General features: G+C 34.5%; 1 protein-coding gene across 1 annotated transcript; it reads right to left on the minus strand.

Moving 5' to 3' along the window:
* Positions 1-12,909: 12,909 nt before the first annotated feature.
* Positions 12,910-14,726, minus strand: LOC133206099 (uncharacterized). The gene is made up of 3 exons (XM_061342029.1): positions 14,291-14,726; positions 13,675-13,958; positions 12,910-13,010 (listed from the first exon to the last, which is right to left on the minus strand). Exons 1-3 carry the CDS (start codon positions 14,331-14,333, stop codon positions 13,002-13,004), a joined length of 336 nt encoding a protein of 111 aa, XP_061198013.1. The 5' UTR covers positions 14,334-14,726; the 3' UTR covers positions 12,910-13,001.
* Between the last annotated feature and the right edge of the window lie 2,528 nt (positions 14,727-17,254).

The following is a 17,254-nucleotide window of genomic DNA, read 5'->3' on the forward strand; positions in this document are numbered from 1 at the left end:
CATGCACTGAAGTACTGAATTACTTCATGCTGGTCTAATATAAAACTGTTTATTACACCTCAGATTCAATTTTAATAAATCAGAGCAGGTCACTCTTAGTCCATAAAAGTACCAGAACTCTTCAGTGTGCAGTTTATAGAAGGCCCTTAAAACAACGAAAATAAAATTTAAGCGAAACTAAGACTCTGCATTATACGAGATATTATGATAAACTGACGGATTTATAAACTAACTGGCTGACACCATGTGTTTCAACCACTTTGTGGCAAGACATAAATTACTTTACTTATAAACTCTTAACTCCAAAATATAAAGCCCTCTGCGTGTTTATCTCCAAAACAAGGGACATAATAGATAATAGTAGCTCCTACAGCCCACCTCCCAACTTAAAATGGGGGGGGGGGGGGGCAACTGTTCTACAACAGGTTTTGTTGAGCAATGATTGGGAAAGGTTAATGTTGCAATTCCTACGAGTGAACTTCAATATATTTATTTTTTCACATGACCTTATTAAAATAACGTTTTATTCAATATTTTTTGGTTGTGTTGACAAGTCTTACATCTATTAAATTCTTGTCATATTGCAATTATAAAAGTATTTAATAAGGAATAATGACATATCAAGTCAAACTATTTCGGTGTATAGTATGTTTTGAGACTTTTGCACGGCGTTGACATTGTATTTTTTGGTTTACTTTTATTTTTACACACCTTACTGTATAGGGTGTCACTGATCTGTGTCAAGAGTTAAGATCAATTCATTTCGGAAATTCGGAACATGAATAAACAATACACACAATTTAAATTCTGAGAAGAACTGACAAAGACATTCTATTAACATGTCTATCAATCAGCCTATTTATGTTTAATTGTTTAAGAAATCATTTTGGATTTGAATTAATTGTACTTATAAATTACATGTAAATTATATTTAATTAGATATATAAGTAACTCATAAATTAAATTACATTTAAGAAGATCTAGGCACATTCTTCTCTCTTTTGTCACATGCAGGGCAAAAAATAGTAAAAGTCCATCCTTCTGATGAGACGTAAAGAACAAGAAACGCTAAGGACCTGTTTGACCCTGAGATTAATGAACACTCGGAACAATGCCATAGTTGCTTCGGGAAAAATGAGATCTTAGCTCGCCTATCTACCAAATTCATACATGTATATACATGTATAGGTTCCTTGATGCACCTGTATACTGTAAGTCGTTGTAATTCCACAGCTAGTGTTAAAATATCACGATTTCTCAAAAAGTACCAATCACGATGGTTTTAATTTTACGCTGCAAGAAATTAATTTAAATATCGTTTAAGCATTCAAACTTTTTAAAAAACTAATGATAGCATTTACTATGGGTTTAATTTCGCGGAAAAATTATGAATGACGAAGATAGTGAAATTAAAACCATCGTGATTATTTGCCAACGTACAGTATACAGCTCTCATAGAATTTTAAGGTAAAGACTGGCGTGTGACAGGGTTTTCTACTGTCGCCCCTCCTCTTTCTCCTTGTTACTGATTGGGTCATGGAAACAACCACAAAAGGCAACAGTGGAACACTGTGGACACATCTGGATGACTACGACTTCGCTGACAACATACCGCTTTTGCCCCATATCCGAAACCAGATGCAAGACAAGACCACTTTCCTTTCAAAAATATCTGATGGGCCCAGGACTCAAGATCAACAAGGATAAGACAAGACCCATGAAGATCAACGTCACTAATAGTACCCCAGTATCAGTAGATGAAGTGTCCTATAAAGAGTTGGAGTCATTTATTTACCTGGGAAGTGTGGTTGACGTACCGGCGGAGGAGGAGCAAGACATCATAGACAGGATTTGCAAAGCAAGGGCAGCATATATATGTCATACTCAAGAATATCTGGGCCGCGAGAGAAATCTGCGTTGCCCCAATTCCAGTGTCAAATCTATCTTGCTCCACGGTTCAGAGATGTGGAGGATGAAAAAGTGACACAGCAGATAAACACTTTTATATACACCAAGAAACAGCTTGCGACGAGATACAGAAGAAGAACTTAGTAGCGTACGTTAGAACCACCTGGATGGAAGCAAGAAAGAGTCAGCCCAGAGCCGAGCTGAGTCAGATGGAGAAATGTCGTTTATGGCCTATGCTCCTCTGTGAACAAAGGGCCTGAGTAAACTCGCCTATCTGCCAAACCCATATATACATGTAAGCATATCTTTTGCGCTAGTATGAAACATTTTAATTGTAAAAGGGTGTGTTCATTTGTACTCCATGTTCTCCAAAGCGAAAAGTATATAAAAGTTAATGAAAGTAACAAAATTGAAGATGTTCAGGAAATGGTTCCATTCTACCGGTTTTTAGGGTAAATAAGGGCCTTTTGCAATCACCAAATCTCGTTCTTTCGAAGCTGCGTCGTTCTTTATTATGAAGAAAACTGGTAAACTTTGAATTGGCAAATATGTATCGCCAAACCCCTAACTCCGTCACTACCCCAACTCCGTCACTTTCGGGAAAAACCGCGCTGCGTGTAAACGAATGCGATTGTGACGACATTTTTTACATGCTGAAAATCTACAATCAAATACCGAGAAATTATTACAGTCAAGTTCAAGAATGCGTCAAAATTAAATAACAATTACACGTGGTCTATTGTATCTATCATATTTTATATGAAATCAGTAAGCACTTTTTCCTTTATGCGCTATTCCATCGATACCTCCGACATGTGCGTCAATATGCTCATTTTTACATGTCAGTCATATTTATGAAGGTCTTTGCCAAAGGAATAATATGACATACTATATTGAAAAAGACTAAAAAATATTTTATTTTTCGTCTCAATTTGCCCTAATACGCTACACAGTGGGGATAAGGAAGCGTGACGTTATTACATGTAAAATAAGTTATATTAACGTTATTTTCTCTGTTGTTGATACTTTTCCTAAAATACAATTTCATACTATTTTTAATCTTCAAACCTCATTTTCTATGTTTACAAGTTTAAGATGAAGGGAGAAAAAACTTAACTGGAAAAGAATTTCCAATTAATACGTTGACATATTGAAGAGGGCCCTCGTGACGGAGTTAGAGTTCATTGGACATAATGTACACGGATGAGGTACGCGTTCTATTTATAGTAGTTTTGTATAAGCCAAATAACTGAATTTTTTAAAATATATTTTAAAACAATGTTTGAGTTTATTACTAAGTGTAGCAAACAAGAAACAAATCAAAAAATAATTCAGATAGTAACCGGGCGTGTTTTCCCCTTATGGTGAAGGAGTTTGGGTAGTAGGGGATACCCGAAGGAAAATTTATTTCTTTTTTTTAACAGTTGATTACTTTTTTTTTTTACTTACTAGTAATGAATGCTAGGATATTGAGGGGAAAAGGCAGAGATTCAACGCTGTGGACATATTTGAATAACATGCACTGTTAACATATTTGAATATTTCTAGTAAAATGTGTGTTCAAGAAAAACTTACAAATGAAGAAATTAAAAAAAAGACTAATTGAAAAATATACCCCTTAAGTAGGAAAAATATTTTTTTTAGTAAGACAGCTTATAACTTTATTTAAAAAAATAATTAAACATTATTTCATAGGGAGGTTCTTGTTCAGTATATTTAATGTCTCATATATGTAAGGCATAATATTTCATAAACTTTCGCTTCTAAAGAACAGACATATACATCAATGAATAAGAGACACGTGGGAGGAGTAAACGATTTTCTGTACCATACACGACACATCTCCATTGTAACCTTCCCGCAAGCTCTGCTCTTTGAACATTGAAATTTATTTTATACATATTTCCTTTGACTTCTTTTTGCAATCCACGACACCGTCAGTACACTATGGGTGCGGAAGAAGAAATGAGAAGAAGATAGTGCTAACAATTTTAGAAAGTGACAAATTTCTTATTTTTAATGCACTTTATCGCTATTCATCGACAAAAGTTTACCAGGTAAATGCAGTACGAACGATCAAGAGTGACGAATAATGTTAACATTTACCAACATGATAAACTTAAATTCAAAGTTATCTAAAATACGAGATGAGGTATAATTAATACAAACTATATGTGTTATTTTTAAAAATGTTTACTAGTAATCAGGATAAATTGATCACAATGTTTTTAAACTTCAATTTTAACCAGAAATTCACGATTTTCATGAAAATGTGTTTTTGAATTTTTTAAAAAAAAAAAAAAACATATATTCAGAGATATTACAAAAATGAAGATGTAAATCAAAGTAGTAACAAGGGAGTTTTGCACAAAATAAATTATAGCCTTGAATAAAAAAAAAAAAACAGCTTCTCACATAATAAACTGATATATTGACGTTCACAATGTTATAAATATCATCACCCACTGTCCCTGAGTGAAAAAAATAGGCTTCTTCCCCTATGAAGCATGGATTTCAAGTTTGAAACTTCAAGGATAATTCAAGTAAATTAAAATTCAACCCACTCTGTCCACAACTGTCATTGTCCCGCGTGGCCTTTTGATAGATTGATTGATTGTTGTTATACGTATACAAGTAAAGGTTTTGTGATTTCGGAACTCCACACAAACCCTTGACATAAGTCGTAATTTAAAAATTGGGCTTGTGGTTACACATGACGTAATGGGTAATTATAAACTATCCAATGAGAATATATTTTTTCAAATCCGTCCTATCAAATTGCCCAACTTCAGAGCATATCTTTTGTGATTGTAAGGAGGACGATCTCTAAAAAATAATCCCCGATGTTTCATTTAAAGTAACTAGTCACAAATCCTACAATATTGACACTTTCCATTTTAAAGACGAGTCATATTTATTTACAAAACTTACCTACAATAAAAGCTGTTCTCTGATTGGTTCCAGTCCTAGACCAGGAACAAATGTAATAGTAGCTTTCTAGTCCAACTTTTAAATAGCGACTTATATCAAGGGTTTGTGTGGAGTTCCGAAATCACAAAACATTGACATTGTGAGGATGCAACTCGTGGTAAAGTAAGTCTTCCCCCGGGGAAGTGTGGCTCTAGAGTGAGACTTCCTTGGGGGTTCTCCTGCTGTAGAGTCATTCATCTCCCAGGGGGAAGTCTCACTCTAGAGTAATAATTCCGAGGAAAGTCTCACTCTAGATCATGGCTTCCAGGGGGAAGTCTGACTGTTGGGGAAGACTCAGTCTACAAAATCTGTTCCTGGGCGAAGGAACAGTCACTATTCCCATGTTAACGTCTTAGGTTTGACGCGGCGCGGCTAACGAGAATCGTGTCCTCTACAAAAATTCAGAATTGTTCAATTTAAATTTATATCTTTGGCAATTAATTGTCATATACAATTTTAAACTGAAAAATTTATTTTTTTAGAGGACAACTGTTACGGACGCACGAACGGAAGTAGTCCGAAATATCTGACGTTTTCCAGGCTTTTTTTTACGATTTTAATATTTGACGTTTCCAGGCACGTCAAATATCAAAATCGTAAAAAAAAGCCTGGAAAACGTCAGATATTTCGGACTAGAATGGAAGTAGTAATCATTACTTTTTGCAGTTTCAATTCTGATAAAGAGTGTTAAAAATGGGAGTTTCTTCTTTGTATAAAACGTTTGTGAGTGGGAAAAATTTTTACAATGGATACTTTTTGTCTCGAAAGAAAAAAAAAATTGCAAAAATTAAAAGAGCTTGAAAAAAAAATGGTTTTCAACGCTTCACTTTTGTTTAATTTAATTTTATTAACTTACAGTACGCACGTGGATAGAATATTTTATTGGCATCTAGTAAATAATCCTGAGATATACTGAGAACTGTCAATTTAATATGAATTTAATTTCTTTTCTGACACTTACTTGAATATCTTAAAATAATTTTTTTTTTACTTTTTTTTAAAATGTCAATTTGCCTTTTGTGATAGGTTTAATTACTGCGTAGTAGATGTTCAATACATATTACAGATCTGTTTAAGTGAAAGAATTATTGAAACATTTCCGTTGTCCAAACTTTGCAACTCGCCGTCCAAAGAAATATTGACGGCAGGCTCCGACGTCCGTTATCTAATGACAGAGCGTCATTCTAGTGTCCTTCCTAAGATAATCATGTTGTAAATTTTATTTGTCAAAATAACGTATATCAGGAAGGACACTAGTTCTAGAAAAAAATAAATTTATGTACACATATTCCTTGTCAAAATCCTTTGGGTATGTTTTGCTTCTACTCTAAATGCAATGTATTTTCATCCAATATACCTGTAATTTTATGATTTTTTAAAAACATGCTTATGTAAATGGATGTGTCGTGCTCCAATTTTAGTTTGACAATTTTCCAGTCAATCAAAGTGAAAGGCAAAAAGAAAGAAAAAAAGGATATGTAGACTGATTAATGCTACGCAGTATCTCGGAGATTTCAGATATATTTAATGGGGAAAGGGGGTGGGGGTAATTATGATCTTTGAGGAACCCTCTATCCGTTTAAATTTGCCGCAGATCTCTACAAAAAATATCCAATGAATTTCAATGACTTTATGCATGGATAAACCTGGGTAATAAGATTTTGCTGTACTCTCTATAAGACTTATTAGAGACGTGACAGCCACTTGATTTCGTGTCCATTCCCCCTACATGACCTTTACCTCGTATTTCCTGAATTCGTTCATGTTCTCTTTCTCGTAGAGGATTCTTTCAGCTTCATACGTAAATACCCCGTAAGCACATTCCAAAATTGTCATATATGTCATATTTCTTTTGATATTCTCTGAAAAATCGTGAATGTTAACATCAGACATAGCTACAGATCTGTAGCTCGCTTTTCTGAACAAAAAAAAATATGGTATGGACGACTTTGGCTGTCCATCTCAATTTTTTCTGACCAGTGAGCTACAGATCTGTAGCTACACCAGTTACAAATACATGACAATTAGCTCATCAGATACAGATATATGGCAATTAGCTCATTTAACTGATTCAATACCATTGACTTTGATCTTGCTTTCCTTATTTTGCCCAGTTTATTAACTCTACGATTTGGTGGTGCCGGTGTCCAATATGAATCAGAAATTTAAAAAGACTAGTCTCTGTCCTACAAATGTAAAACGAATGATTCATATTTTACATGATTTTTAAGGGATTAATTGAATACAGATATTATTTATAATTAGATCATATTCTCACATTCATTAACTTTTAGTTTTTGCTTAGAGTATTGCGAAATTTTGCCTACTCACACACGATCTGCGTCGATAATGACGTAATGATGAAAATGCAGATATATATCATTCTATAATTGTTTTCCAGTCGTATATTAGATGATTATATTTTCTAATTCGCTTTCCTTTTTAGCTCACCTGAGCTGAAAGCTCAAGTGAGCTTTTCTGATCACATTTTGTCTGTAGTCCGTCTGTCTGTAAACTTTTCACATTTTCGACTTCTTCTCCGGAACCACTGGGCCAATTTCAACCAAACTTGCCACAAAGCATTCTTGGGTGAAGGGGATTCAAGTTTGTTCAAATGAAGGACCACGCCCTCTTTCAAGGGGAGATAATTAGGAATTAGTGAAAAATTAATAGCATCTTTTAAAAATCTCCTTCTCAAGAACCACAGGGCCAGGAAAGATGAAACTCATGTGGTAACATTCTCAGGTAGTGTAGATTCAAATTTGTTCAAATCATGACCCCCGGGGGTAGGGCGGGGCCACAATGGAGAATAAAAGTTTTACATAGAAATATAAAGGAAAAATCTTTAAAAATCTTCTTCTCAAGAACAGCAAAGCCCTGATTGGTCATATTTATATGGAAGCATCCTCAGGTAGTGTAGATTCAAGTTTGTTCAAATCATGACCCCCGGGGGTAGGGTGGGGCCACAATGGAGGATCAAAGTCTTACATAGAAAAATATAGGAAAAATCTTTAAAAATCTTCTTCACAAGAACAGCAAAGCCCTGATTGGTCATATTTATATGGAACATCATCCGGTAGTGTTGATTCAAGTTTATTTAGATTATGATCCCCGGGGGTAGGGTGGGGCCACAATGGAGGATCAAAGTTTTACATAGAAATATATAGGAAAAATTTTGAAAATCGTCTTCTCAGGAACAGCAAAGCCCTGATTGGTCATATTTATGTGGAAGCATCCTCAGGTAGTGTAGATTCTATTTTGTTCAAATCATGACCCCCGGGGGTAGGGTGGGGCCACAATAGAGGATCAAAGTCTTACATAGAAATGTATAAGAAAATATCTTCTTTTGAAGAACTGCAAAGCCATGATTAGTCATTTTGATATGGAAGCATCCTCAGGTAGTGTAGATTCAAGTTTGTAAAAATGATGACCCCCGGGGGTAGGGTGGGGCCACAATGGAGAATCAAAATCTTAAATAGAAATATATAAGAAAATATCTTCTTTTGAAGAACTTCAAAGCCATGATTTGTCATTTTGATATGGAAGCATCCTCAGGTAGTGTAGATTCAAATTTGTAAAAATGATGACCCCCGGGGGTAGGGTGGGGCCACAATGGAGAATCAAAGTCTTAAATAGAAATATATAAGAAAATATCTTCTTTTGAAGAACTTCAAAGCCATGATTAGTCATTTTGATATGGAAGCATCCTCAGGTAGTGTAGATTCAAATTTGTAAAAATGATGACCCCCGGGGGTAGGGTGGGGCCACAATGGAGAATCAAAGTCTTAAATAGAAATATATAAGAAAATATCTTCTTTTGAAGAACTTCAAAGCCATGATTAGTCATTTTGATATGGAAGCATCCTCAGGTAGTGTAGATTCAAATTTGTAAAAATGATGACCCCCGGGGATAGGGTGGGGCCACAATGGAGGATCGAAAATTTTACATGGGAACATATAGGAAAATATCTTCTTCTCAAGAACAGAAAAACATGTTTAGTCATTTTGATATGGAAGCATCCTCAGGTAGTGTAGATTCAAATTTTGTTCAAATGATGATCCCCGGGGGTAGGATGGGTCCCACTGGGGGATCAAAAGTTTTACATAAGAACATATAGAAAAAAAGGAAGGAGCCACAATGGGAGATCAAATTTTTACAAAGGAATATATGGGACATTTTTTAAAAATCTTCTCAAGTACAACAAAGCCATTTGTTATATTGACATGGAAGCATCATCAGGTAGTTTAAAATTCAAGCCCCCCCCCCCCCCAATACTGAACTGATTTGTGCTTTTGCCTAGCCAATGTGCTCAGGTGAGCGATGTGGCCCATGGGCCTCTTGTTATTTCAAGGATGTTAAGCTTTTCGCTTGTTACAAAATTCCATAACACATACATTCTATTTCCAGACATATTGAACACTCGAAAAAGGAAAAAAAGTGTTGTAAATTTAATTTCATAATAATGTAATCAAAATTTAATGGTAATGTTTTTAAAAATAAATAGAAGGAGAAAGACTATTTGAAAGTTTCTGAACATGTGTCTAATCCTTTTTACTTTTTGTAAATAAGTTCAATTCAAACTTAATTCAACAATCACATATATGAGACAGAATGCATCGACTTTGACTTATTGCATTAAAAAAAAGACATTTACTACAATATGAGAAAGTTTGTTAATAAACATAATTAAGAAGATATGACGTTAATGGTGACATTTATAACGTACAACAATTGATGAGGTATTACTGCATTATAGAACCTCAAAAAGGTATTCATAACTGCAATAATTAAATTCTACACGGATTAAAAAAAAAAAGATGGTACAAATGTTGTTTCGAAATGGTAAAATTACATAACTTTCCCCGGTCGCTTTAAGATGGTTCTTGCATTATTTTAGATGTGAATGGTTTTGTGTATAATTTTGTATATGTATAATATCACCTTTGTCGCTTCCTGATGCCTCTCATTATGGCGTAGAGGCGACAAGAGAACACGGCGAATAAATATAGAGTTATGTGATGAACTACATGTTGTTTTAGGGTTAAAGGATAGCACTAATATCAGGAAGTAATAAAAACAACAAACAAACAACGTAAAAGTTGTTGACAGGGGTAACTAATAGCCCTTCGAGACCACGATCTAAATTCCCCCTCGTCTTTATGTTCTCATAGAGATACTGGCCAATTATAACCAAGGAACAAATATGGGATAAATACACTCTGAATACTTTGTCTAAAAAAAAAAATCAGCAATTTTTGTTTGAAATTCAAATCCTGGTCATTATTATTATTTTAAGCATGATGAAGAGCGAGAAAATAGTTTTAGTTCAACGTTGTCTCCGCAAAATGAATTTTTCTTGCAAGAGTGCTTTCAACGCAACGGGAAGTTCTATGGAGCGCCAAATTAACAAACTAGTTGCGCATTGAAGATATCTTTAATTATTTGAATATATCATAGCATAATTAACATTCAATTACTGCGCAACAATTCTTTGAGTGAGAGAGAGAGAGAGAGATTTAACTACTAAATTAGTGATTCTTTAATTCATCATATTTAGATAACGAACTCTTTGATTGAATTGTTTCTCCCTTTGTTTGAAGATATCATTAATTCATTCATTACATTCAATGATTGTATTAATTGATTTTCAGAATTGATGCAGGCGATACCAGTAACTGAATTATTACTCTATTCAATTGAATTAATGATACGTATACCATAAATTCAAGTAGTGCGCAACAATTCTTTTAGAGAGGGAAAACCACTGAATTTGTGATTTCTAATTCAACATAATTTAAATAAAGAACTCTTTGACTGAATTGTTTCTGCTTTTAAAAAGAATTGTTGTGAGCATTAATCTTCTCAAAGTCTGTATTATACTTGAGTTGAGATATCTTCAACCAAAGCAAAGAGAAAATCAAATATTCCTGTCTCTAATCTTATTTTTGGAAGTGAAATTAGGCGGCAATAATTTAAACCACTTTGTTGAACTCAACAACTAAATGAATGCCAACATCAATTCAATTCATAGAAGCAATTATTGAATATTCGCATGCATCAAATCATTTCAATTGATGCGTGCATCCATTGAATTTCTCTCATCAGTTCGATTGAAGCGCGAAGTAAAATTCATTTCAATAGCTGAAATCAATAATTTATTTGATGCGCGCATTAATTGAAACAATGATATCTTCAAATGACTTCTTTGTTAATGAGAGAATTAACGGTTGCAATCATTGGAGAAAAAAAAATGCATAACCGGAGTGTTTCCTTTGTTCTTCACATATGCTTAAGTCGGAAAGCTATGTCATTAAAGGAAGCTTACGAATACAAGTTTAATACTAATTAGAATTATTAACAGCGAACGAAATTTAAGCAAACATTGATCATTTGTTGGGACAAATCAGATGTACACATGTGCGGAAAAAAACCACTACAAACAATATAAATCTATGAACCGGGCTTAAAACACGGACCCCCTGAAATTCCAGAGTAGGGATCAGGTGCCTAGGAGAAGTCAGCTTCCCCTGTCGACTGGTCATACCCGCCGTGAGCCCTGTGTATTGTTCAGGTAGACAGAATATTCCTTAGTCAGAATTTAGTATAAAAACAAAGGCTTAACAATGGATTTAAAACAGGTCAGCCAAAATACGTCATTAAAACGTCCACAGAATTTACGAAATGCTGACTTAAAACGAAGTTGTTGAAATCCCTGTAACATAAACTTCTCTGTCAGTAGCCTACCTCGGTTTAAAAATTGATCGTACTCAGGGCATGCTGTTGAGCATCGAATAAGTTGGGAAACGTAAACACCATATGTAGGTGATAGCGGAATATTACTACATGCGTAATAAGGAAAGTTGAGGATGGAAAAGCTGAAGTCACCTTATTTGTAATACAATTTAGTTGTTAGTTGGCCCTTATCGTCTATAATCTGTAAAACATCCAAATATGCGACATATGTAACAGACTCTGTGGTGTCTTTTATTTTGAGTTCACTGGAATATATCGAGTGGAATGGTAGTAACTTTTGTTAATTGATGACACGTCGTAATATATTAACAGGTTGGCTAATAAAGAGCACATTTAGTGCCCATCGCAACTCCAACGGTTTGTTGTAAGACCTGGTCTCCAAAGACTACATAAATGCTGTCAATTAGAAACTCCAGCATCCTTTTAATATCAACTTCAGAGTACATGTACTCGTGTGTAGAATCAGAGTGATTTTAAACAAAGTAAATTTGTTGGTGGCCAATCAAAAGATAAGAAAAAATTTCATTTTGATGTTACTGTCTTTTGAAAAATTTGGTGATTTGAAATTTTGTAAGTTCTTTGGATTTTTTGAGAATCTACATCTGATTTACACCACTTTTAGAATATGTTGTAGGTCAGTGCATCTGAAGTTTCTCTTTAATATTTTTGTGAGTAGAAAAGATTGGTAGCACACTTGCTGGACCCCGCAATTGCAATGTATCTTTGTTTGTAAGGATTTTTATGAAGTTTAGGAATCCTGTAAAGGTAGTGTAGATCGAACTCATCTTGGTTGACTGGAATGTTAAAAGGCTGAAATTTGTTTGTTAAGAATTTCATCCTTAGAAAGTGAACTGTGAGTATAAGGTGGGTTTCCAGGAGTAACCAAAAATGAGCTTGGAAATCCCCCCTCTTCCCCTTCAAGGAAATAGTTTGATTACTTTTTTGAGTTGTTGTTGATCGGGGGTAAAAATCTTGCAAATCCCTGACTGAACAACCTCTATACCACCTCTCGGACACATTAAGTGTTGGAATGAGAGGTATAACTTTGCTTCTTCGAATTTAAGCATCTTTCAGACACTTTATTTCTGAAAGAAATTCAAAGGAACTCAGAAAATGTTGACTCAGTTGCATTCCAAGCTTTTTTTTTCCATTTGACACAGTACATTTCTGCATTAACCAAACCAATTTTTGTTTTTTAAAGGAGGCCTTGCTGAAGCTCAAATAAGAATAAAACGTCAACCTCACATAAGGTTTAGTTGATTAAAGACAAAACAAGATTTTATGTAAATAAAATAGTTGTATTCTAATTCTAGACATGAAAATACACCAAACAGGATACAAAAGAACGTGGGAGAAACAGCCTCCGATATCAGCGCCCCTGTAAAACAAAATACCGAAGTGTAAAAAATAAAAAAATAAAAAAAAAAGCCGTATTGCTTTTATATATCATGAGCATAAAGTCATATATGGCGTATTTTTGATAAATTCAGACTAACTAAAAATATTAAGATCGTTCTATTTGTTTTATTACTTTAAATAAAGATGGGACTTTATTGTAAATTACACAATTTAAATCAATCGCGTATCATGAATTTTCGAAATTTAAAACAATAACCGATTTATTTACCGACTCCGCATTTAAATATCAGACACAGTTTAAAGTCAATTTAACTATAGAAACGTGGGATTATTCAAGCTCAAAATCGGTGAAAATTTTAATTTGAACGTAAATAACAAATATTATGTTCATCTGCACTCAATCTCGTATTTTTATTTTTTAGCTCAGATACGTCATATATAGCTTTAAATATAATCACTAAATATACACGTTAATTCATTATATATGAAAATCAGTGCCATAGGTAAGGGGGAATCAAAAAGAAATACATAACAATACTAACAGAAATTGAGCTAGGTATATTGTTTAACCCCTCCCCCTTCTCAACTTCCAAAATTGTTGATTTCCAACATGGACATGTTTTCTTTAAGTTTAGAAATAACTTTGTGTAAATTATTTAATTTTGAGCTCCTTGTTTATTTACCTCAGCATGTTCGTTGACGCCCGGGGGATAAACCTCGAAAAAATGCCTGGGTAAACAACATTTGTACTCAATTGTTGAACCAGGATATTCCCTCTGGCACCTCTTGTCGTAATTTTTGTAATCCACATGGATATAATCTTCTGGACATTTTTCTTCATCTTGCATACATTCACAATCCCCGAATGTCGGTTTTTCCCTCTCCTCGCCCTTCTTTTGACCCCCCTCAGCTGCTTGGACCCAATCAGCTGTCGCTTCTTCATTTCCCTCTTGGCAATGAATTGAACCTGGAGAAAAATACCCCAAAATGAAAAAATGATTTTCCATTTTATTGGTAGGGGGAGAGGGATCAATTTTTGACCCAACCATCCCCCAAAAAATCAATCAAACAAAAACAAGACAAAATCAAGACAAAGCCAAAAAAGAAAAAACAGAAACAGAAAAAAAACAAACAAAAGAAAACACACAGAGAGAGAGAGAGGACCTCTCTCCAAAAGCCCCCCCCCCCAATAAAAGTTTTAAAAAATCAAAAACAAGAAAATCTAGTTTGTAATAAAATTTAAATACATTGTATATAACATAAGTCTTCGAGATCATTTTCAAACACATTGTTACTCACCTAAAACTATGAAAACCAACATCAGAGCGAGAAGCTTTGCCATGATTTTTGTTATACTACGAACAGGTGACAAGTTTGAAATGCTTCCCTCAGTCACTTTACTGGATTATATATATATAGAAGGTCCTTAAACCACTTTGACACGGGAATGCACTTCCACAATGCAAATGTCCCCCCGAAAGCATTATTATATGTGTATTGACACACCTGCCTTTGACCCGTGTAATGAATGCGTGTTAATCGTGACCGTAAATTAATTACGAGAAAGAAAAATCCTAAAACGCTCTCAGCCATCAAATTTACTCGTAGAGAATATTAAGGCTGACCTTCATAAGGATTTCCGGGATCAGCAATGATAATAACATCTCGATCAAAGTCTGGTATATGGAAATTATTTCAAACACGTTTATTCTAAATTACTGAATCAGCTGATTAACCTAATTGTGGTAATAATTTTCAAAATTTGCACTTTCGAAAAGAAACACATTGATTTTTTTTTATCAGGTAAAATATAAAATATGATCCTTTTTAAAAAGTTTTCTATTACCCGATTTTACAAGCACTATAGTATATTAATAATCATATGCACTTAGGACCATCCTACATTTGAGGTACATGTCCGAATTTCCAGTAAAGTTTCGGAAGGGAAAATAAAAAATTTCCAGTGCATTCATGCAACCTCAAATAATGCCATTGGAATTTGTCTGTGGTTTTCAACTTCACCTACTGTAAACATAGACAACCACACTAAACAGGCAAAACCCGCAATCAGTACATTTTTTTACTGAATCTATGCCACATCTCTGAAAGCAGGAAGAGAACTCGGAGGTCGGCGGGACTATAAATTTTAACGATATTTACATATTACAAAAACAGTTTTTCTTCTGTTTTTATTATAGATATTACTTTTTTTATTTATTGAAAGTAGTATTAAAATTTTCAGGTCCGCCAACTCCCTTGGGGAGTGCTTTAGATGCTGCATAATTATGACCTACATTTTATGCTTCAATTACCCTGGTTAAAAACACCGTGCTCGTAAGTCTGTTCCTTAAAATCAGTATCCAGACCAAACTTGTAAATATGAACCTTTAAATGGTTGATGCCAGTAGCAAAGCTTAAGTTTGGAAATTTAAGTCTGAATCCTGTGTATCACAAGTATAAAAGTCAAAATAACTCCTGTTGTGCCGCAAAGGTTGTTTTATTTGGTGCATGCTTCGGATGCTGATTCTGACCTACATTTCATGCTTCTGTGATTCGGTAAGGAACAGTGCTTAGGTATCTTTCCAGCATAACACATGGGGTACCGAAATCAACTTTTAATAAGAGGCCCAGGGGCCACATCGCTCACCTGAGCACTTTGGTTTAGGAAAAGCAGAAATCAGTTCAGTCTTGAAAAGTTTAAATACAAAAGTGGTTCGGGGGGATGATTTGAACTAACTTTAATCTACACTTCCTAAGGATGCTTTTGAATTAATATGACACAAAATAGCTTTGCTGTTCTTAAGAAGAAAATATTTATTGATATATCCTTTATATTCCGTTGTATAACTATGATCCCCTGTTATGGCCCCTCTGTTCTCCTGAGGGGTCTTGATTTGAACAAATTTGAATCTACATTACCTGAAGATGCTTTAATATTATTATGACCAATCATGGCTTTGCTGTTCTTGAGAAGAATTTTAAAGATTTTTCCTATGTATTCCTATGTTAGACATTAATCCCCCATTGTGGCCTCACCTTACCCCCAGGGGTCATGATTTGAACAAACCTGAATCTACACTACCTGACGATGCTTCCATTTAAACATGACTAATCAAGGCTTTGCTGTTCTTGAGAAGAAGATTTTTAAAGATGTTTTCCTATGTACTCCTATTGTATATAAAACTTTGATCGCCCGTTGTGGCCCCACCCTACCCCCGGGGGTTATGATTTGAACAAACTTAAATCTACACTACCTGAGGATGCTTGCATATAAATATGATGAATCGTGACTTTGCTGTTCTTGAGAAGAAGATTTTTTCCTATGTATTCCTACTGTATATAAAACGTTGATCGCCCATTGTGGCCCCACCCTACCTCGGGGGGTCATAATTTGAACAAACTTGAATCTACACTACCTGACAATGCTTCCATTTAAATATGACCAATCATGGCTTTGCTGTTCTTGAGAAGAAAATTTTTAAAGAGTTTTTCCTATGTATTCCTATGTAAAACTTTGATCACCCATTGTGGCCCCACCCTACCCTCGGGGTTCATGATTTGAACAAAATTGAATCTACACTACCTCACAATGATTCCACATAAGTTTCATACTTTCAAGCACAATGGTTCTTGAGAAGATATTTTAAATGATGCCATTAACTTTTCACAAATTCATCATTATCTCCCCTTGGAAGGTGTGCCCTTCATTTGAACAAATTTGAATCCCCTTTACCCAAGAATACTTTGTGGCAAGTTTGATTGAAATTGGCCCAGTGGTTCTTAAAAAAAGAAGATGAAAATGTGAAAAGTTTACAACGACAACGACGACGACAGACAACGGACAAATTTCGATCAGAAATCTCACTTGAGCCTTCGGCTCAGGTGAGCTAAAAATGATGCTTTTACGTTGTTTAATGCATTATCTAGGTTCTGTAAATGACCTTTATATCTCGCTTTCGTAATTTTAGAGAAAAACACATTTTTTTTGTATAGTTGTTTCCAGCTTCATATAGTTAAGTCTATACAAATTTTAAAATTGCAAGGGTACATGTACCTGTTAATCTCCATCTGACTCTTTTACAGTGATGCAATGTGTTAATTTGATGAGGATGCTCAAATTATTCTAGAAAAGCTACATTTATATGTGGATCTTATTTCAAGGAAAACAGGGTTGTTGCAGTATTTTAAAAGTGTAAATAACGACAGCTGATAAACATACAAGCATATTAGTGTACATTTACAGTGACCTTGAATAAGACGCCA

This window comes from Saccostrea echinata, unplaced genomic scaffold (assembly GCF_033153115.1).
Source record: "Saccostrea echinata isolate AGI-Se365-2 ecotype Australia unplaced genomic scaffold, CSIRO_AGI_Sech_v1 ptg000054l, whole genome shotgun sequence".
NCBI classification, from domain to species: Eukaryota; Metazoa; Mollusca; class Bivalvia; order Ostreida; family Ostreidae; genus Saccostrea; species Saccostrea echinata.